Genomic DNA, 22501 nt, shown 5'->3' with positions numbered 1-22501 from the left:
GGAAACCACTTACTCTGCCCTCTCTTTCTGGGTAATAAGCCAAATAACCGAATCAAATGACAGCGTACCCATTACATTTCCCTCCTCTGCAGAGACAAAAGTTGCATGTTTACAACATGTGGGGAAAAGCCTTTTTTCCTCGCACAGACCCATGGAACCGAATTTCACTTTAAAGCCAATCAAAGCGGAAGGCTAAGAACAGAGGCATACCAGCCCCTACCCACCTTTGTTTCACAGTGTTTGTGCCCACTTAATCTATTTAAGGGTAGCCTACTGAGGTGATGGATTATGAGAAGGACCAGCCGGCATGATAAAGGATATCGGATTACAAGTGATTAGAAGTCAGGAGACCCGTGGAAGTCCCAGTTCTACTAACTTGTTATGACCTTGGGCCTAATGGTGGAGTGATGTGGGTTTTTAGTACCTGGCTCAAAAACGTTAGTCATGCCTAATAGTCTGGAAGCAAATAACAGGCTGGCTGCTTTGCCCAGGGTAGCCAGGCTAACTTCATTACCAATGACTGACAGTGATGCAGTCTCCCACACAACACTTAGAATAAAAATCTATATAATTCCAATATTCCCAATCTCAAAATTAGGTTTACTTATTAAACCACAGGCAGTTCTTTATTGTGCATTGTTTTAGAAAATAAAACCAAGTATTTGTGTACATTGTGTGTGGGACTGGGTAGTCAACATAAATATTAAGACAAACAAGGAATGGAAAGAGGTATATACATGGTGACTAATGTAATGAGACAATTTAAAGTAAACTATATGTGTGTATATATATATCCTTCAAAGTAGTTTCCTCAGGAGGCCACAGGTCTACTTCAGGGATGCCATTAATCCAAACATTTTAGAACTCCCTATAGAGCCATATAAGAAAATCCATATCATTACTTTGTAATCATCCCTCATTTTTTTAACTTCATAAAGGTTACTGACCTTACATAAAGGATGACCAACTTTATTCACTAGACATTAAACCCTGGACATTTCAAGGGGAAAAAGTGAACTCTGCCCTTTAAGAATAAAAACTTGCTGCCACTGAGGATATATGTATGTGTATATATATATACATACATATATATGTATTTTAAAATGTGTCATTACTTCCAAATTGCAAAAATGTCTTCAGGAATGGCATCCATCACCAGTCTGTGTAAAGACTCCAGACATAAAGTTATAAATGAATATTCAGAGTAGTTAAGTGCTGATGCCTGTTTTAAAAAAGTGGCACATTAATTTACAGTCACACTCCATAAAAGGAAGCAACTTCTCATATGCAATCATCTGAATGACAATTTGAAGGAAATATATGTAGACTGTGATCATTAGCAGAGAGTGCCTGAGTCTGTGGGAGATGGTTTTTCCAGTTGAGGTTTGAGCAGTTTTCGAATTGGTGAGGCTTCCAACTGCTGGGCAGTCCTTTCTCCTGAAAGAAAATAAGACAAATGTGAAAAAAAAAACCTCAGGCTTCAGAAAAAGGGAGGGAAACTAAAAGAATTTTAACTACTACAGAAGGACATACAATGGCATTACATTACCAATCCTCTATGATATATTGAGAATTTTCACCAAAAAACAGGTGTTAGGAAAAAAGCAGAAGATAAGCTTACACTCTTCCCAGTCAGGGGTTGTTAACTTGAGGTCCACAGACCTCCAAGGGATCCTTGGATAGATTTCAGGGGATCCATGAACTTGGATAGGAAAATAATTACATCCTTGTTTTCACTAATCTTTGGTTCCCTCTGTAATTCTGTATTTTTGTTTTTCAAATTTAAAAACATTCTTTTGAGAAAGTATCCAATCCACAGGCTTCACCAAACAACCAAAGTGGTCCATGACACAAAAAAAAATTTTAAGAACCCTTGGTCTACTAACATAGTATTTGAAGGGAAATTTTAATTCAATGGAGTGAGGATGGGAGTCTGTCTTAAGAGAAAACAATTTTTCTTCACTCTCTCCAAATTGTGACTGTTTCTCTTACCAAGCTGCACTGACACCTTCTTGAAGAATTGGGTAGTATCTTCCATAAAAGAATACAACAGCCTTATTGATCCTTGTAGTTCATCTATCTATAAACAAAAAAATTTCAGTGAACTTCTAGCCTGATAGACAAGTTCATTCATTCAGTCACTTTCAATTCACTATCAACAACAATAGGATAATCTGAATTCCAGAATTCTGTAGCACAGTATAGGATATAAGTCTCTTTCAGTTGTCTCTCCCTTTACATACAATGATTTTAGTCTGTAAAAATGCAGTTTCTGCATCTCAAGAATTCATAGGAAAAAGGTTAGTTGTTCTAAGAATAGAAAGTAGTTACAGTAAGCTATTTTTGAGAAAAAGGCAATTTGCCTACTCTCAGCACCCTTTCATTGGCAAAGGCAAACTGTGTTTGAGAGATGACTGGGTAGTCCTGTAGCAATGTTCTAGTCTGCAGTGACATGAGTTGAAGATCTGCTTTAATGCCCCAACAACTCCTCCTGCAGTCTTTCCCTCTGCCAAGCAACTTTCACTTTTAGTCCCAAGCCTTTAGGGAAATCTTAAGACCTCTGGACCTACAATGGTCAGCTTAATGACATACCTTAAGTGGGCTTCCTAACTTCACAAAAAGATCCTCCAGATTATGTTAACGATTTTCAAAAAACAGACCTTTGGAAGTCCAGGCAGTTTCAGGTTAGCCCACCTATACCATAGGGAAGGTTGTATTTTGGGGGTAGAAGGAAACTAGGTACTGCTAACCTGAGGTCAGATCTCTGCTGCAAGGGTAATACAGAAATGCATTAACACCTCACTTATTCTATAATGGTTAGAAAACAGAAACCAAACCTTCTTGGCCTTGCTTTTTAAAACTACATTCATACCATATAATTCAGAATTCTTCTCCTATGGTTAAAGCCCTCAGATAGAAAAGCTAATAAATGCAACTAATCATGTAATTACTTGGCTAAAAAAAAAAACCCCATTAAGCTAAAGTGAATCACACCTGAGATTAAACATGTGGCTGCCACCTTGCCAAAAGTTAATACATTTCCTCTTAGGTTGAGCTGTACATATTCAGATTATCTCCTTTCATAAGCTGATTCCTCAAAATTTTCAGGAGGAAACAAACTAGCAGAGTGACAGAACTCAGTCCAGGATTTACTTGCTGTTTTCCATAAGAATGTAAGTTCTTTAGGACAGGGATTGTTTCATTCTTTGTATTTATATTTCCAGAGCCAGCACAGTATCTGGCTCTTAATAAATGCTTCTTTGATTAACTGAAGTAAATAGGAGTCAACTCACCACCATCTCCATGCAGTTAAAAACCTCGTTTTGGCTGTCTAATATTTTCTGATAGTCAGGTTTTGTGCTAAGAATTTCACTTTGTGAAGACTGAAGATACAGAGTAGAGTCCAGTTCTATATCAGCAATTTTGGCTTCCTCTAATGTCCTTGAAAAATTAATAAAATACTTAGAAATAAGTGATTTCTGAATAAAATTATATTTCTCCATACTATATTCAAAAGCCTTCTTACGCTAAATTGAAAACTGAAATCTCCTCTTCCCCTCCTACCCAAAAGGGCTTCCTAATTAACAAAAAGATGCCTCTGATTATGTTGATGCTTTTCAACTGAGACCTCTCTAAGTCTAGTAGCTTAAGGTTAGCCTACCCTATACCACAGGGAAAGCTGTATTTCTGGAGTGGAAGGAAACTATAAGGTATTACTAATCTGAGGTTGGATCTCTGTTGCAAGGGGAATACAGAAATGCATTAACAAGTCATTTATTCTAGAATGGTTAGGTAGGATGTCAAATTCTAAATTTTTTTTTTCACTTTTAACTTTAAAATTTCAATCCAATTGCTTTGACTGCAATTTCTCAGAAATGTATTATACAGTCCTAACACCCTTGCTGACCACCACCCAGTGAGTGTACAAAAGAAGCCACTGAAGGGGCAGGAGCCTGCAGGACTCAAGAAGTCAGTGCTTTCTGTTCTTACTGTGGACCCCATCTCAATGCCTCTGAGTCAGCATTAGGATTGCCAGACACAGAGCTGCCATCCTTTCCTGAGGAACTGGCAAAGTAAATAACGATTAAGAATACAGAATTTTGTTCAGTGACCACAACTAGTCTCTCCTTCCCCACAAAGGGGCAACTTCAGAGGTAGCTAACATATAGTATCTCAAAGATCTCTAAGAACACTAGTCTTCCCAGAGTTTTAACACCCAATTTGTACTAATGGAAAAAAAAAGTTAATAAATCCCCATGGGGAAAAAGCAACTTCCTATTGTGATTACAGAAATTTAACCTGGATAGCTCTTCAGCTTCTTTCTGGTGATGCAGCAATAGTTGGTCCCAATTCGTACACTCCAAAGAAAGCCTGTAGAATTAAGAAAATGCATACATCATGGCTGTTGGTTTGGTCAGGGATCCAGTTTGTATGATGTCCATAAAAAAGTCAATGAAAAAGAAGAGCTTCAAGAAAGCTTCTAGGATTATGAGATGTTAAACAAATTTAGCCAACATGGACTTAAAAAAATTACTTTCAATTAACAAAAGTCTACCTTCTCTTCCTCCCACCCGCAAATGCAAAAAGTGAGCATGTTCTTTATGTTAAATGAACACTTTCATTTCCTGATCTTTACTCAATGGTATAGGCTATCAATTCCAATACGTTTTGAAAAGGAGACTTTTAACTCCTAATACCAATCTCTTTTGAGAATCCACATTTTTGATATTAATTCTTCCTGGGTTTAGTTGAGATGATATAGCTCAGTCATTACCCACTCACCTGTCTATATATTCTTTCATCTCTGTCATTGATGCTTCCAAAGCAGTACCTGTTGACTGCCTGAAATAGAGGATTACAGGATTAACAACTCTCAAGAAACATCTGATGTTAATAGTATCATTTCTGTAATAGTCTAAGTATTCTTTGGACACATAAAATCATTCAGAATCCAGGCCTTCCACCACAACATAGCTGAAATAGTCTTGCTGTCTCCAGCTTTACTCCTCTCTAACCAATGCTATGCACTATCACCAAATTAATTATTCCTAAAATATTCCATAGTGCTATTACTGTAAAAAAACAAAAACAAAAACCCAACAGTAATTCCTTCAGTAATTCCCTGCTGCCTAGAAGTTCAAAATCAGCCTGGCATTCAAGGTCTTTCATAAGCTGGTACATTTACCTTTCAAGCCTCATCTCCCATTACAACTTTACATAAATCATCTACTTCAGCCAAACACACCTTCTACTTTATTTTTTAAAAAGCTTTGAGCCTAAACATCAAAAATGGGCATTCCCATATATACAGAACACAAAGACGATTGCATACAAAACCATGAATCTCCATTTCATTCTACTTTTAAAAGAAATATGTAAGACATGTCACACATTATCTTCAAAACTGTCCTGAGTTATTTGTGCTTCAATCTCAACTTCCTTCTCATCTGTCCTTTTAAACATTGTTTCAATGGACCATTTTCCCCCTTGGTATTACTACTGCTAAACCCACCAACTTCCGTAAATTACTTAAGGAAAAAAAAAACTAAACTAACAATCCCTGTAACAAAATAAGTATAGAAATCCACACAGTGGTCATGTCCAAAAAATTATCTCTATGCACCCTTAGGTCCATCATCACTCAGTCAGGAGGTGGTTAGTATGTTGCACCATAGGTTCTCTAGATATATGCTTGGTCAATGCTTTGATCAGAGGTCTTAAGTCTTTCAAAGATCTTTCTTACAATATATAAATAGTTCTCCAGGTTTGGGTCACTTCACTCTCCATAAAGTCATACTACCCAGGATAAATCTCTATTTTTTATGGTATGTATATTCATGTACCACAATTTGTTTAGCCATTCCCCAATTTTTAAAAAACCAGATTTTATTTTTTAAATTAGCCAAAATCTACCTTCTCTCACCTCCAACTGAAAAATAAAAAAAAACAAAAAACAAAAAAACAAAGCCTTTGTAACAAATATGTATAATCAAGCAAAACATTTTTTGACATTGGTCATGTCCAAAAAAAAAGTCTCAATCTGTACTGTGAATTCAACACCTCCCTGTCAGGACTTTCATCAAGAGTCAGCTGACACTGTATCTGTTTACTGTGTTGATTGCAGTTCTCAGGTTTTTCAATATTGATATAATTGTCCTCGTCCTTCTACTAACTTTACTCTGAATCAGTTCATACAAGTCTTCCCAGGCTTTTCTGAAACTATCCCATTTCTTTCATCCCAGTTCATATAGCACAATAGCACTGTCAAAACTGCATAGTGTAATTTGTTCAAAGATTCCCCAACTGATGGGCGCCCTTTTCAGTTTCCAAATTTTTTGTCACCACAAAAAAAGCTGCTATAGGTATTTCTGCACAAAAGAAGCCCTTTCGTCTTTCTTTGATCTTTTTGGCATAGAGAAGTAGTACTATAGAGTCAAAGGATTTGCAGTTTGATGACTTTTGGGTCATAGTTTCAAATTGTTTTTCAAAACACCTGGACCAATTCACAGTCCCACCATGAGTACATTAATGTAGCAGTTTTCCCACACGCCCTCCAATGTTCGTCATTTTCCTTTTTTTGGATGAAATTTGCTTAACTGATGGGTGTGAGGCCGAACCTAAAAGCTGTTTGTTTGTCTTTTAATTATAAGTGACTTTGAACAGTTTTTCTCATGGCTTTGATAGTTTGGATTTCTTTCTCTAAAAATCTAACTATTTATGTACTTTGACCATTTATCAACTGGAGAATCAGCTAAACCCCAATTGATGGCCACCTTAGTTTCTAGTTGCTTTCCTTTTCTTTTCTGACTTTTAATTCTCCCCTTCAGGATCAGGGAATTTAATGCTTTCAACTATCCCCTCCCCACTGTCATCCTCCCTCTTACCAACTCTTTCCCCATCCCCACATTTCTTATTTAATTTGATCTATTTCTACACAAAGGTTCATTTCATGGTCACTCCTCCTATCCCTTTTCCTCCCTGTTTCTATCCTTTTTGTCACATTCACACCAATTATGAAAAATAACAAGTTTGGCCTCTTTATCCTTCCTTTCTATACTAGCATATTCCTTTTGCCTTCACTTCTCTTCCCTCTTAAAATCTTCATAACAAATCCAATCCACCGCTTGGACCTCTGCTATTCTAATTTAACTTTCTCAATACCCAACTGAAGAGATTAAGGTTATGAAGGGACACATCTTTTCTCCTCTATTAGAATGTAGGCACTGTATCATCATATAGTCCCATCAAATTAATCGGATACATTAAACTTTCTAGGTTGCTCTGATTTTTGTATTTGTATTTTATTTTTTTGGCTAGGCAATGGGATTAAGTGACTTGCCCAGGGTCACACAGCTAGTAAGTGTTATGTGTCTGAGGTCACATTTGAACTCAGATCCTCCTGACTCTAGAGCCAGTGCTCTATCCACTGCGCCACCTAGCTGCCTCTGTGTTTGCATTTTAAAGTTGTTACTTGGCTCTGGCTTTTTCATCAGAAATGCTTGAAAGTCATCTATTCCATTAAATATGCCTCCCTGCCCTAATCTGATTATAATCAGCTTTATATGGTAAGTTATTCTTGGTTGTAAGACTTGCCTTTTGAAATATTGTATTTCAAGATCTCTTCTCATTTAAAGATGAAGCTACAAGGTCTTAGATGATCCTAACTGTGGTTCCTTGATACTTGAACTGTTTCTTTCTGAATATTTATGGTATTTTTTTCTTAGATGTGGAAACTCTGGATTTTGGCTGATATTTCTCAGTCTACCAGCCAATAAACATTTATTAAACACCTACTATAAGCCAGGAACTGTGATAAACTGTGGATTAAAAAAAAGAGGCAAAAGATAATCCCCTTCCCACAATTCAATGGAGGAGCTCACACAATTTAATTCCTGGGATTCTTTCTTTCAGGGTTATTTTCAGAAGGCAATCAGTGGATTCTTTCTATATTCATTTTACCCTCTGGTTCTAATATATGTGGGCAGTTACCTTTTATGATTTCTCGAAATATAGGGTCCCAAGTTTTTCTTTCTTTATATATTTTTTTAAATCATGGTATTCAGGAAGTCCAATGATTTTAAATTATTTCTTTCATCTGTTTTCCAGGCACCTAGTTACATTTGATAGCCAGTTGCTTTTTGTTTTTCTCCACAAGGAAGAATCTGAATGATACAACATCCATATTTCTTAATATCAATACTTGTATGGGTTTCAGTAAAACAGCAAATATAGAGGCCTTGTTAATGGCTTGGTCCCCCATTCTGACATCTTTCCCTCATTTTTAGTTCTAGTCTCCCCACTGATAATACTAGTGATTAGTGTCCCAGTTCCAGGAGTTAATCATTTGGATGTTTATTATTTTCTTTTCTGAGCTATTGATTTTCCTTCCCCAGAAGGGGGCAATGAATTTTTATTATTTTTTTAATTTTAATTTTAATTTAAAAAATTACATACATACACAAAGCAGATTCAGTAATATCAGACCATAAACCGTATAAGGTGAGAATACTGTTGAAGTGGAAAATGGATAATTTTGATTATTTTAAATAAAAATTCATTGTTTTTTTTTTTTGTTATTACATTATCCATATTTCCAAGTGTATCTCTTCCTTTCCCAGAGAGCCATCCCTTATAATAGAGATTAAAAAAAAGGGGGTGGAAAAAAGTTCAGCAAATTGATCCATCCATTTGAAAACTCTGACCTGTGCGGTGTTCTGTATCTATGGTTACTCCCTCCTCTGCAAAGAAGTTGAAGTTTAAAAGGTTACACATCCAAAGGATATTTATTAGTTGGATATATTATTTGCCAAATAAACCCCAAAAAATCAGTCTTTCTTAAGATTTTGCCACCAAGCAACCATCTAGTCCAACTCTCCTCATTCTATAGAGGAGGAAATGAGTCAGGTAACAAGTACTTGAGCATCTGCTTAGTATAAGGCATTATTCTAAGTGTACTAGAATATATAAAGAAGTGTAAAATAGCACCATTTAGAGAATAAAAACATATACAAGTGAAAAAAAATTAATTTTACAAGGTAATATATGTTTTAGTTGTACTGATAATAAATATTACAGGACTGCAGAAGAGAGAAAGATCTCTTCCAGTTGATATTTAGATCAGAAAGGCTTTTTATGAAAGGGGTAGGATTTGAACTGGGCCTTGAAAAATAATTAAGACTGATAAGTGAGGAACAGTGAATAAAGGCATGGAGGCTAAAAAGTGGATTGGTGAGCATCTTGGCTAAAGGCAGCAAGAACAATGAGCTCTCCCAAGAAAACCACAGAGAAGGGCAACCAACGTGAGTACAAATTGGACCAGGACACTCAGGTCTCTGAAGTTTGAAGTATTCTACTGAGATTATGTAGAGAGTCTTGAAAATTCAGTGCTATGAACTTCAGAGGTCTGGGAGGGGTAGAAAAGGGGAAGGCCTAACCCCAGGAGGTAGAAGTCAGCACTGGATCCTAGAAGACATTAGGATGAGATTGAGTACAGCTGAACACTTAACCATAATGCAGCAGGAGGTGGAGCCTGGCCTTGGCAAAAAGTCCCAGTTCAGGAATTAAGCTGAAGAAACGAGTAAATCAGAGAAGATTGTGGCCAGTATTAAAAATTACTGCAAATCTAGGAATCCCCCAAAAGAGAGTATAACTCTATAAAAATTGCAAGCAGAGACTCAAAAGAAAAAATGGATTTTCCATAAGCACTACTTGAATACTTAGAAGAGATGAACCAAGAGATAAAAAATGGAAAAAGTAATATCAGACCATAAACCAAATAAGGTGAGAATATTGTTGAAGTGGAAAAAGGATAATTTTGATTATTTTAAATTAAAATTTCCTTGTATAAGTAAAATCTATGCAGCCAAGAATAGAAAGAATGGAAAAAAAAATTGGGGAAAAAACTTTCACAGACAATCTCTCAAATAGAATGTGATTGGGTTGGAATATTGCTGTGGTATAGGAAATGATGAGCTGGTTGATTTAGAAAAACATGGAAAGACTTGGACTTGTGAAAGAAGAAGCTATTCAACCTTCAGAGAAACAGATGAAAACAGAAGACAAGTGGAAATAAGTATAAGATGGTCTTACATATACGTGTATGAGTGTATATGTGTATGTTTATAATGTTTATAGATATCTGTGTGTGTGTGTGTGTGTGTGTGTGTGTCTACATGCACATGTAGACAGAAAGATAGAAAGATTCTCAATTGTAGCCTTCTGGGGGCAGGGGAGGAGAAAGGAGAGGAAAAAAATAAAGTAAAAATGGTACAGCAGAGAACAAAAAATCTAGAAGGAAGCAAAAAAAAGCTGAACAGCTTTGAAAACAATGTGTAATATTAAATAGGTTTTCGTGAAATTGAAATTTGGTTTGTATTGAATCCTCTTATGTTCTGCTGTGTATATGTCAATATCTTTTCTTATTTTGGACTAAAGTTTAAAATAAATTTAAAAAAATTCTAAAATATAAATACACATACACACAGAGTAAATTATACATCTAAATGATACCTCCTCTTCTGTCTCTGAGTAACTAGGTTACAACACCTTGTACTCCAAATTAGAGTATATAAAAAAGTTAGAACTTCCCCATTTTTTGGTGAATATGCCAACTCAATGTGATAAAATACACGTGGGGAGGGGAAAATGAATTAGGCTGGTCAATACAGCATGGTAGAAAGCACAATGGTCTCAGAGCAAGTACATTTAGGTTTAAATCCCGGCTATGTGATAGTTCATGACCTTGGGTAAGTTACTTTCTCTTTTGTTGGCTTTAGCAAACATCTATAAACCGGAGGATAACACTTGCCCTATCTACCTCATAGACTTGTTATATGGATTAAGTAAGATTTCAGATGGGGAGGATTAAGTAAGATTTCAGACGGGGAGGATAACACTTGCCCTATCTACCTCATAGACTTGTTATATGGATTAAGGAAGATTTCAGATGGCAATGCTGATCTATGTCCAGTTTGGGCTTTGGTAATGTTGGTTAAAATTTTTAAGCACTTTTTTAAGCACTTTAGGGTCTGTGGATGCATGTTGATCTTCATGATTGACAAGAAAAAGGAGAACTGTGCAACTACCAAAAAACATACAAATTTTTGTTCAAATTACCCTTTTGATTCATCAGAGCATTTCTCTAAGGTCCCATCATCTTCAAGTCTGTTTGTAAAATGCTTGAATTCTTCAGAAATTGAAGACACTAGAAGGAAGAATAAAATGGAAATGTAGAGAAATGAAGGTAGCTTTATATAGCATATACATTTGACAAAGATCTTATACACTAAATACTGAGGGTATCAGAACTAGAATCCTTACACTACATCCCCAGCTCAGCATTCAGCAAACATTTATTAAGTATCTACTATGGGCATGGCCTAGAAAGGTAAGCTGAGGCCAAATTGTGAAAAAGATTCAAAAGCTAAAAAGAAGAGTATTTTATCATGGAGGTAAGGGAGAGCTACTAAAGGTTCTTGAATTGAGTGACAGCTAGACCTGTGCTTTAGGAATATCAATTTGGCAGTTATGTGGAAAATGGACTAGAGAGGGGATTGACTGGAAGCAAGGAAGCAATTAGATTAGTTTAACAGTCTAGTCCAGAGGCAATAAGGAACTGAACTAGAGTGGTGGTGATGTGAGTGGAAAGAAGGGGATGGATGAAAGAGATATTGCAGAAGCAGAATCTCTTAAGATTTAGTAACTGGTTGGATATAAGGGTTGAGAGACTAGTTTTAAGGGCATCCAAGGTTACAAACCTAGGTGACTGGAAGAATGGTGGTGATCTTAATAAAAATAGGAAAATTAATTAGAAGGGAAGGTTTTAGGGAAAAGATAATGAGTTCCATTTTGGTCACACTGCTTTTAAGACGTCTACAGGACATCCAGTTAGGAATATTCAATATGAAGTTGGTGAGTCAAAATTCATTGAAGAGAGAATCTGGCTGGATATAAAGATCTGGGAATCATCTGCAGAGAAATGACAGCTGAACCTGGGGAAAACTGAAAAAATCACTAAGAGAATGTATAAAGAGAAGAGGCCCCAGAATAGAGTTCTGGGGTACACCCATGAATGGTAGGTGGGACAAGAATGATGACTTTCCTCTAAAGGAGACCAAGAAGAAGCCAACAGACCAGTAGGAGGAGAAGTAGAAAACAACAGTGTTGTAAAAACCTAGGGGAAAGGGAGAGAAGAGTGTCTAGGTGGAGGGAGTGGTCCACAATGTCAAATCCTGCAAAAGAAATATAAGTAACAATAAAAGGTTATCAGATTTTGGCAATTAATAGTTCATTAATAATCTTAGAGAAAGCAGTTTCAGTTGAGTGATGAGGTCAGAAGCCAGATTAAAGGGGGTTGAGAACTGAAAGTGATGAAAGAAAGTGGAGGCAATAATACTGATATAATATTTATTGATACTGATGTGTTGATATCAGTACTGAGGATGGCATCTTGAGGGGATGGTGGGCTCAAGTTAAGGTTTTTAAAGGATGGATAAGATCTCAGCATATTTATAAGCAATAGAAAAGGGCTTTGTGGACAAGGAGAGAAAAGGAAAGACGGGATGATCAAGGAAGAACCAAGTTCCCAGAGAACATAGAAGATGGGAAGAATAGCATAGCTACAAAAATTGGCATTTGCAAAAATAATGGTATCTTTTCCTCTAATATTAGAGAAAAGGAAAGAGGGAGATGGTTATTGAAGTAATTTGGAATGTGGAATTAGAAGATGGAGCTTGCAGCAGATAGTTTTGACTTCTTTGTCAAGGTCTTCTGCTGAGAGGGAGTAATAGTCAATCATTTAAGAATAAAGGCATTGACATGTATCTGTGAGGGTTTGGTTGAGATTGAATAATGAATCTATGGGAATAATGAATCTATGGTGGACCCAGTCAGCAAGGTTGCACAACTTCCTCCAATGACATTCAGCAGTATCCATACAGAAGCAAAGAAGACAGATGCTAAGATAGGGTGAGCTGAGAAAGGACAAAGGGGCTAAAGGAGAAAAAGGAAGAGGATAGTATAAAGTTGAACTGGTTACCTATGTGGTCAAGATTTTTAAAGGAAGGTAAGGTTAGAGCATGAGTGATAGCAAGGAAAATCAGGAAAGGGTTTACTAACTAAGGTTATGGTGATGAGAGAGAACAGGTTTAGAAGAATGATAAACTGCTAGGATCAGGTAAAGGAATATTCAAGGATCTTGGACATGTAACAACTATGGGATATAAGTATATCAAGAGTATAAACATCCTGTGTGATGCTTTAATATACTGCCATATCAAGAGAGTCGTGCCACTTGATGAACATGGAAAGACCCACCTAAGAACTATATTAATATCCAGTATGGAAGCTAGGAGTTCTTTGTGGTTAAGTACAAGTGAAATGGGAGATAACATTGAGAAGGTAACTCCTCAATGACATTTTTTTACAGTGTATTTAAAAAAAAAGTTAAAAGGTAGGTCAGTATCTATTATATTTCAATCAAAAAACTTAATCTGCGTACACTGGGAGAGTTTTATAGAAGTTAGGCAATGGATGGGAATAAAATCAAGAGTTAGGAAGCACAATGAAAAAACTGTTGCAAATGATTAATTATGAGAATTAGATAACAGTTAGCTGTATTTGGACTTGGAAGAGCAAACTACTACACCCACCAAAATAATGCTGAAGTTATAAAAATGATGTATTAGCTCTCAAGAAGACTATGAAGTAACTCCATTTAAGGAAAAATTTTACCAACAGAATAGAAATTTTTTGTTAGTAGGGACTGTTTTTAGTTTATTGTAGTTTTTATTTGTATTCCTAGTGTGTAGCCCAAAGCAAGTGTTTAAATGAAAATTTAATTCTAAGGGATAAACTAAAAGGGCATAATTTACACTGTCAAGTAAATCTTAGCTCATTGGTTTCTTAGATCAGGGATTATTAAACTTTCTCCACTCTCGACCCCTTTAGTGCTTTTTAAACTGGTCTTGACCCACAGTTTAAGAAGTGCTGTTAGATCACTAAAAGATACAAACTGACTCATCTCCCGTAGATTCATGAAGTGGCAAACAACAAAAATTAGTGCTCTCTCTGTGTGTCCGATGCTTAGTCCACCTCAATTTCTCCTTAGTAACTTACCTCTGGCCTTAAAAGTATCCAGACTGATGCTATCAACGTCTCTCAGAAAAGGTTCAAGTTTGTGTGCGGAGAACTAAAAAAAATCAAAAAACAAAACACTTTCACAATCACCTCCAATCATCTGAACAAATGGAAAGAAACATGGATGGTCCAAAATATGAACTACAAACATAAATCGAAATGTTTATTAAGACTGACGTCTCAAGTTAATTCACTGAGCAAGTCAACCTCATCTAAAGAGGACGATGGACTGAAACGACTTTTTTTGTTATTCACTGCCTCCTATATCATGGGGGTAGCTGCTGATGTGTTCATCTTTAGGGGAAGATTTTTTTTTTAAATGTAAAAATAAATATTTTGTACATTACAATATGGTTAATACTTCTTTGGGATTGATACTTCACCAGGATACAAAATCATTTCCCTAACCCAAGCATCTTACCTGAAAACTGGAGAGTAGGAGACAGCCAAGGCGTTTGCTTTCAGCCAAGTCTATGCTGATAGATCTGCTGAGCTCTAACATACAAAAGCATCACCGTTATACTAAAAGAAGTCCAACATCTTTCTAGTTAGCAAGGTACTTATATATCTAAAAATAGGTCCCTTTGGGCACAATCTAATTTGTGACATGAACACTCCTAAGATTTTTTTTTCATTGATCAAAGGAAAAATCAAATATAATATCTTAATCTTGTTGTCAATGAATGAGGTAATTCACTTAAACTAAATTTCCAAATAACTTAAGCTTACCCTTTTAAGTAATAAAGATTTGATTAAAAAAAGATAACTTTTCTAAAATGTATTATAAAAGAATGACAAATAGGAAGAATTCAAAGAAATATGTGAACACTCGTGTGTAACATGGAAGTGAAAGATAAACCAAAAAATATAATTATAACTATATAATTGAAAACAACTTTAAACAGCAACATAACTCAAATTAAACAATAATGGACAATGGTGGTTCTAATTTATTGGACTTAAAGCACATACCTTTTCATTTAACCAGTATTTTCATTTAACTAACCTTTTGTAAGGCTGCCTGTACTATCAATCAAAATCACTCTTTTAGGCTATTTTGCTTAACTTTTCAGAGGTTGTACTTTGTAGAGGGTTTAATTGTATTCTATTGAGATTTCCATGCTATGTCAAAACAAAATCAATTAAAATAACATAATACCTGACATTTATATAGTTCTACAATCCACTTTATATATATATTACCTTACTTTCCTATCTTATTAAAGTACCTTGAAAGCAACTTTTTCTATTGCGGCAGGAACATAATTTATTGTTATCATAGAATACTACAATACTCTCAGAGGTAGTGTAGAACTATTTGTCCCCTATGCAAATCGATCCCTCGTGCACCATCACTTCACACTACCTCTAGGGTGTCTGGCAACCCCTCACAGTTTCTAATCCATCCTCTTGATTAACTAAGCAAATGAAAGTTAAGGGGATTAACTAGGTAGCAAAGACCATTAAATCATTAACCTTTTATACATGACTCTAAAACAATAGGCTCTACGTGTGGGCCTAGAGATGGCTCCACCAGCTCCTACAACAATTGCTTTTTCCCCTCTTAAAAATAGTGCTTAAAAGCCTTTTGTAATTTCTGCCAGAGTCAGAGATACATTCTGGATGATTAAAAACTGGTAGAAGTTTGACCACCGGCTAAGTGAGGCATTAGACTATAGAAAACACTAAACTTCTCTGGCAATTCTTACTGAAATGTTCCAGATTAACCATGAGTCTTTCCTTACTATGATTAAAAAAAAAACAAACCAACAAACAAAAACCCAATAAATCTACATAAAAATAAGTATCCTCTAACAGTAATAATACAACCATTGTAGAATATAGCAAATTCTAAAGTATAACCCAAACAGCTTCATAATTTTATTTTTTATTCTTCTCTGTAAGATGTACATGTTCCACTATAATGTCAACCAAAAAAAAAAAAACCCCAAGAAATCATTATCACCATCATTCTGATTTAATGAATTAAACAGAAGGCCAAAGGATGATATATTTGCTACTGTTGTAATATGACCCTGAATATTTATATGAGGCCAACCTGAAGAGTTTGAGATTAGAAACTGTTCAGGCAACAGAGTCCGCGCGCGCGCGCGCGTGTGTGTGTGTGTGTGTGTGTGTGTGTGAAATAAGTATAATGGACAAAGAATATGGTAAAAATTTAAGCTTAGAGATTTGAAATTCATTTTATGTCATATGTCATGACAGTTTATGTTTACTACAATACCTGTAATACCCTGATGAAAGGGAGGCAGTGACTTCCGACGGTTTGTTTCTTTCATACTAGCCCTACGCCAGGACTGACGCTTAGTTTTCTGATTGCTGTTATATTCTTGTGGAGCCATGTATTCGAGATCTTGAGTTTTTCCCGTTTCAGAGCTGTCTTCAGAATTCTTTCTTTTTCTTGAGACATCTTTGGTAGTCTCTGGGAAGGCAGAAGATGTAGCACAGATTTCCAGAGAGGTATGGCTTGATGTTAATTGATGATCTTGAGTCTTGGGCACCACTACTTCTTCAGGCACTTATTACAAAAGGTTAAAATATTAAAAACTTACCACCAACCAAACATCTTTGTAAAGCAAACAGGCCGAAAAATGCTAGTACTCCAAATTAGAGAAACATATCTAGAAGGCTTCATTGGGAATATAAAATTCTAATGCTGGTTGGGGGTAGGGAGTGTCTAAGAGACAGTCTAGTTTGGTGCGGAAGTTTAAAAAGCTACTTAGGCTCTCTTACCCTTCTTGTTAATACATATCCCTTTTGCAGAATGGGAATGGAGGGAGATGGAGGCAAAAATCTAAGTTTAGTGATTTCGTCAGAGTAAAGACCTGATTGTGAACTCCTTCTTCTGTTGCAAACCTGCAATTTAAACTCTCAAGAGTTGCCTGGATCACTAATAAATGATTTGTTAATGGTCACAAAAGTAGTATGAGTTAGAGCAAAAACTTGAGCATCTTAAGAGTTATCAGATAATTTTCAATGTACTGCTAAATACCTGCCACATCACTAAGAGATTTCTATTTCAACAATGTATAACTATTCTGCACTTGGCGAAGAATCAATTGCTAATGAGATAAAATGACTTACAAAAAAAAATTGCCATTAATTCCATATTCCTCAGCATTTTCAATGCTTTTTATTTGTCAAAGCATTTCTACACCATGATTTTATCTTCACAATTTTCCTGTAAATATTTCTTGGCAAATATTATCTTTGTTTTTTAGACTTTACTCATTTTTTAGATTAAAAAAAGTGAAGTTAAGTGGTTTATCAGCAATGTTACAGAGTTACAGCTAGGTCTAAAAATCTCTTTATCATTTGACAGTTTCTTAGTCTAAAAGTCCTGAATCTGGATTTTCTGTTAGTGTAAATAGGTTTTTTGTGTTTTGTTTTGCGAAGGAGGTAGAGGGTTGGGGTGGAGAAAAAGAGGAGAACTGGGTCTCCTTATCTGGCCTAAGCTAGAAATACATCAGCTACTTATGAATCCCAAACTGACTGGCAATGAAGCTTTAACCTGCTACTTTTCTGACTTGAGCTGGTCCACCCCTCCTTAGGTACCAGTGCCCCATTTGTAACCAGAGATTCACCATCTTGGTACTGGAATTGGTGCAGATATGTTATTAGGTTTAGCCCAACTGCAGATGAAGACTCCCAAACTCAAGTGACCCACCAGTTTCAGCCTCTCCAACAGCCACCCCTCACCCTCCCCAACCTAAATAGGCTCTTTATATCCTAATGCCTAGCAAACATATAGGAACAATGACACATATCTCCCCACCTTTGGATGTACTAACTTGAACTTACCAGCTACCTTCAACCAGAGTATTTCCTTAATACTTTCAAACCACACTAGAATACCTCTCCCCATTATCAAATTCACTAAAATTTTGGCTGTAAATTACCCCCTCGTCTTACTTAATACAATTTCCTATCACATACTTTCTAGCCAAAAATTTCTTGAAGCTCATCAAAATATGTCTGGAGAATGAATCAAGAAAGCTCCACACATAACCTTCTAATTAGAACCTTGAGACTAATTAATTTAGTAGCTTCAACCAACTCAGGGTACTTTCCTGTCACATGGCTAGCAAATCTCTTTAGCTTACTTGCCAACCTCCAGCTTTCCCTTAAGTTGTCCCTTGGTCAGATCTACAATCCATCGCAAATGTTCATATGGACTATTTGTGCCTGACCTAAAGACAAATATATATGAAGAACGAAGGACAAATATATATACATACATACATACATACATATATATACACACATATATGTATAGCACTTGCCTGATCTCCAAAGCACTTGCCTGATCACAAGCCCCTCTCATCCCACCCCCTCTCTTTAGATTCCTACTCCTCCCTAGTCCCTTATACTCTTGCCACATACCCCCACCTTCTGGCATTAACAAAAACCTGGTCTTCCCCTAAAGATACCACATCCCTAAAGACTCTCTTCAGTGCCAGCTACCCTTTTCACTCTCTCCTACCTCCCAGAGCCAGAAAGCTCACTGAATTCTCCCTCCCCAATGATATTCTCAGAGACTTTATCATCATCATTCACTAACCTTTATCTCTTTGATTACTCAGTCTCTCTCGATCCTTTTAACCTACCATTCACCAACCTCCAGAGCACTGTCCTACCTTTTCCAATGACTTCAGCCCCTGGTTTAATCACCACTACTCCACTTTCAAGATTTATACTGATAACCTCTCAGGTTTCTAGCTTTTTCATTCTCAACTCCTACCTATGACACCCATCACTATTGTAGTTCAGCTACTCATTAGTATGGTCACATCTTAAACTTTACCATCTCTCCAAAATTCTCCATCTCCAAGATCCTGAACTTTGGAATCCTCTTCTACACTCTTACTCATCCTGCAACTAATTTTTGCTTTTATTATGACCCCATCACCTCTCTTCTGGCTCTACTTTTCTCCCCTCATACTCTTGATCCTATGGTTGGTCATTTCACTATTTTCTCCTCTCCCCCTGAATCCTTTACCCATTTAACCTTCGGCTACTCCTGCCCTGCTAAACTCCAACCCTGGGTAATCAAGTTTGCCCAGTGTTGTTGAAAGAATTCACAGAACTAAGCTGGCTACAAAGCCATGTTATTCTGACCACCACGGGGACACCACTACTTCATGGCAGTCTATTTATCTTATTGACTTCTGTCACATCACATATAGTTCATATTTCAAACTTCTCAAGCCCTGAACTCTGCACCGCCCACCCCAATTACGCTAAGCAAAATACCTTAGCTTACTGCTCTCTTCCCCTTTTTTGTCAAACAATCTACAGTCACTGTCACAAACACTGCCTCTTTACTATCCACAACCTCAATCCCCTCCTGGTTTTGTTTTCGATCTCTATTATACTACTGAAATGACTCAGTCACCTAATTGCCAATCTGAATGGACATTTTTTAGTTCTTATGTTCACTGACTTCTCTGCATTTGACATTCTCTATTTCTCGTCTCAAAAGAAGTAGCTAGATGGCTCAGTAGATACAGCAATGAGCCTAGAGTCAGGAAGACTTAAGTACAAATTTAGCATCAGAAACTTACTAGTTGTGTGACCATGGGCTGGGTGGCTCAGAGGCTAGAGAGCTGGGCTTGGAGTCAGATGACCTGAGTTCAAATTTGGCCTCAGACACTGACTAGCTATGTGACCCTGGGCAAGTCAATTAATCTGCTTGACTTGATCCACTGGAAAAGGAAATGGCAAACCACTCCAGCATCTTTGCCAAGAAAACCCTGTATGGATTCATGAAAAATCAGACACGACTGAACAACAACTGTTGGTCTTGACAGTCTGTCCTTCCTTGTTGTCCATGTCAGTGCTCTCTTCTGGTTTTCATCCTAACTCTATAATTATCCCCTCGATCAACTTCATTGGTTCTTTCCTCCTTCCATGCCCCTGATGTGGGTATCCTCTGAGAATCTATCCTGCCCTTTTCTCTTTAGCAATCCCATTCACTCCCATGGGTTTAATTATACATTCTATAAAGATGACTACCAAACTATCTTTAGCCTCATATTTTTAACTGTTTGGAGGGTCATTCCAACAGGGTACCTCAAAGTCAACCTATCCCCAGCCACCCAGGCACTGCCTTAGAATCATCTTTAGGTGTAGAAGAAAACGGAAAAATCAGTTCCAGTCAATTTTACCACTATTTTATCTTTCCTTTCCACTCCCAGCACCCTAACTTAGGTTCCCATTATCTCTTGCCTGTAGTCTCATAATAGATTCTCAACTGTCCCCCCCTTCTTTAATCTTCCCCTTCTCTTATTTATCATTCATACAGCTGCCAAATGTAGCACTTCTCTGCTAAAAAAAAAATCTTCACAGGTTCTCTATAGCCTAACAAATACAGTCCAAATATCATAGTTCTATCTTCCTAGTACAATGCCTTATATAGTTTTTTGTCAAGATCTGTGATTTCATTAGGCGAGGGAGTATATGCTTTATAAATATGTCTTAAATTGAATTCACTTTCACTCCTAGTACTCACCTTTTGTTGCCTCAGTATCATTCAATGAAGTCAACCTGGGTGGAGAACCCTAGATAGCAGGGAGGCAAGAAGATTCACCCTCTACAATCTGCCCACAAACTATCACTTTCTATTCCTGAAAAATCATATTACATCCCTCCTCCAGATGTTTGCTTATGTCATTTCCCCTAACTGGAGAAATGTTATTTCCCATCCATCTCTATTTGGTGAAATTCCTATGAATCTTTCTAGGTCCAGTTTATATTACCCATTCTAACTATATAGCCCTCCTTTATCATCCCAGATGTAATTATTTATTTCTTAAAGATTATAACTGACTATATTATTAATATGATACATATAATGCCTTATAACTATATATATATATAAATAAAATCTTGCCTTACTAGACTCAAAACATGTTAAAGTTGGAAGAGACTTTGGAGAGCATACAATTCGATAATTTTACAGCTGGGCAAAACGGGGCTCAGAAAGATTTAGTGACCTTGTTATAAGGTCCAAAAGAGAAAAGACTGTTTTACTTATATTCTTAACTTCCCTACTCTCCCTTCTCAAGCCTTGGTACAGAACCCAGCACATAGGAGCTACTCAAAAAATGTTATTGGATTGAATGTCATGGGAGGAATGAGAAAGCATAAAAGGGAGTGGAAGGAAGGGCCAGTGCAAAGTATAAAGTTGAGGGAGGTTAAGATTTAAGAGAGGAAAGAGGGTACAGTTGGGGCAGGGACTATTTTTCCTGTCTTTATATCCCAGAACCTAATATGGTGCCTGGCCCATAGTAGGTGCTTTAAAATGCATGTTAGGAATAGGAAAGTGGGGAGGGGCTGAGAGAGGAGCAAGGGGTAGAGACGCGGAAAATGAGAACAGGGTCTATTTATTCTTTTACTTTCTATTCCCAAAGCCCAGCACAGCAAGAATTAAATTAAAATCATCTACTAAGCGGTTACTGAAAGTGTGAGGTACTAAGTTTTGCATGTGGCAGGTGATTAGTGCTTGAGGTTTAGGAGTAGAATGGGGAGGGGGGTGGGGACTAGACAGAAGCCTTCTTACACCTTAAACTCCCTCCCTACTCTGCAACCCAGCGAAACTGGCCTCACCCAAGACCCTCCATCCCCAAGCTCTGGGCATTTTCACAGGTTGTTCCCCATGACTGGAATACTCTCTCTCCAGTCCCAGCTAAAATACCATCTTCAAAGAGAAATCTTTCGGGTGCTCTTAATTCGGGCGCCTCCCTCTCCAATGTAACCTGTATGTTGTTTGCATGTTGTCTTCCTCATTAGCTGCCCCGAGGCCAGGGACTGCCTCTTGCCTTTCCTTGTACTCCTATCGCTTGGCACAGTGCCCGGCACATAGTAGGCGCTTACTGAATGCTTGCAGATTAACAACGGGGCGGGGGGGGGTGTTGCGAGGGGGAAATGAGAGGAGGGCCAAAGGAAGGAATGGGGCGGAAGGTGCAAAGGAAGGAACGGAGAAGGGGCATGGGGGGAGGGGAGGGGGCAGGATCCCAGGCGGGAGGCGGGCAAGGGGCGGGGCGGAGCTTCCTCACATCGGGAATTTGTCGGTCCAGGCTGGAGCTTCCGCGCCTGAAATACAAAGCTGCTCATTACTCTCCCAGCACACGACGGGTGCTCTCCCTTCCCGCTCTCCGCCGGCCGGTACCTGCTGTCCCCGAGCTCCGGGTCCACAGGCTGGGACATCTCACCGGCACCGTCACCTCCGAACCTCCCGCGCAAAGCGGCAACGCCGCCGCCGAACTGCGCCTGCGTAGAGGCGGGACGTCTTCCGGAAGGGGGAAAAAGGTAAACACTCGGAGACGAACTGGCCCGATGACGT

The 22501-nt window shown here is 37.5% G+C and overlaps 1 protein-coding gene across 6 annotated transcripts; it reads right to left on the bottom strand.

Moving 5' to 3' along the window:
- Positions 1-594: 594 nt before the first annotated feature.
- DSN1 (DSN1 homolog, MIS12 kinetochore complex component) lies at positions 595-22412 on the bottom strand. 6 transcript variants are annotated; one of them, XM_027867241.1, is made up of 12 exons: positions 22328-22412; positions 22215-22251; positions 20669-20717; positions 16382-16675; positions 14558-14631; positions 14116-14188; positions 11116-11203; positions 4783-4842; positions 4300-4371; positions 3294-3441; positions 1993-2080; positions 595-1437 (listed from the first exon to the last, which is right to left on the bottom strand). In XM_027867241.1, the coding sequence occupies exons 1-12, from the start codon at positions 22363-22365 to the stop codon at positions 1337-1339; spliced, it is 1122 nt and encodes a 373-aa protein (XP_027723042.1). In that variant the 5' UTR covers positions 22366-22412; the 3' UTR covers positions 595-1336. The 6 variants fall into 6 exon arrangements, with proteins under 6 accessions (XP_027723042.1, XP_027723043.1, XP_027723044.1 ...); XM_027867242.1 differs by having other exon boundaries at positions 3297-3441; XM_027867243.1 differs by having other exon boundaries at positions 16382-16579.
- Positions 22413-22501: the final 89 nt, after the last annotated feature.

This window comes from Vombatus ursinus, unplaced genomic scaffold, assembly GCF_900497805.2.
Source record: "Vombatus ursinus unplaced genomic scaffold, bare-nosed wombat genome assembly UNPS02014785.1, whole genome shotgun sequence".
NCBI lineage: Eukaryota > Metazoa > Chordata > Mammalia > Diprotodontia > Vombatidae > Vombatus > Vombatus ursinus.
Note: the sequence above shows the minus strand (reverse complement) of the source record. Positions and strands in the feature narration are given on the sequence as shown.

Coding starts and splice junctions, on each gene's coding strand:
- DSN1 (XM_027867241.1), bottom strand. CDS start 22,365: ATGTCCCAGCCTGTGGACCCGGAGCTCGGGGACAGCAG. Junction 14,632..16,381: donor CTTTCATCAGGGTATTACAG/GTATTGTAGTAA, acceptor TTTGTATGTTAG/AGCTCAGCAGATCTATCAGC. Junction 3,442..4,299: donor GAAGCTGAAGAGCTATCCAG/GTTAAATTTCTG, acceptor TAATTTTTCAAG/GACATTAGAGGAAGCCAAAA.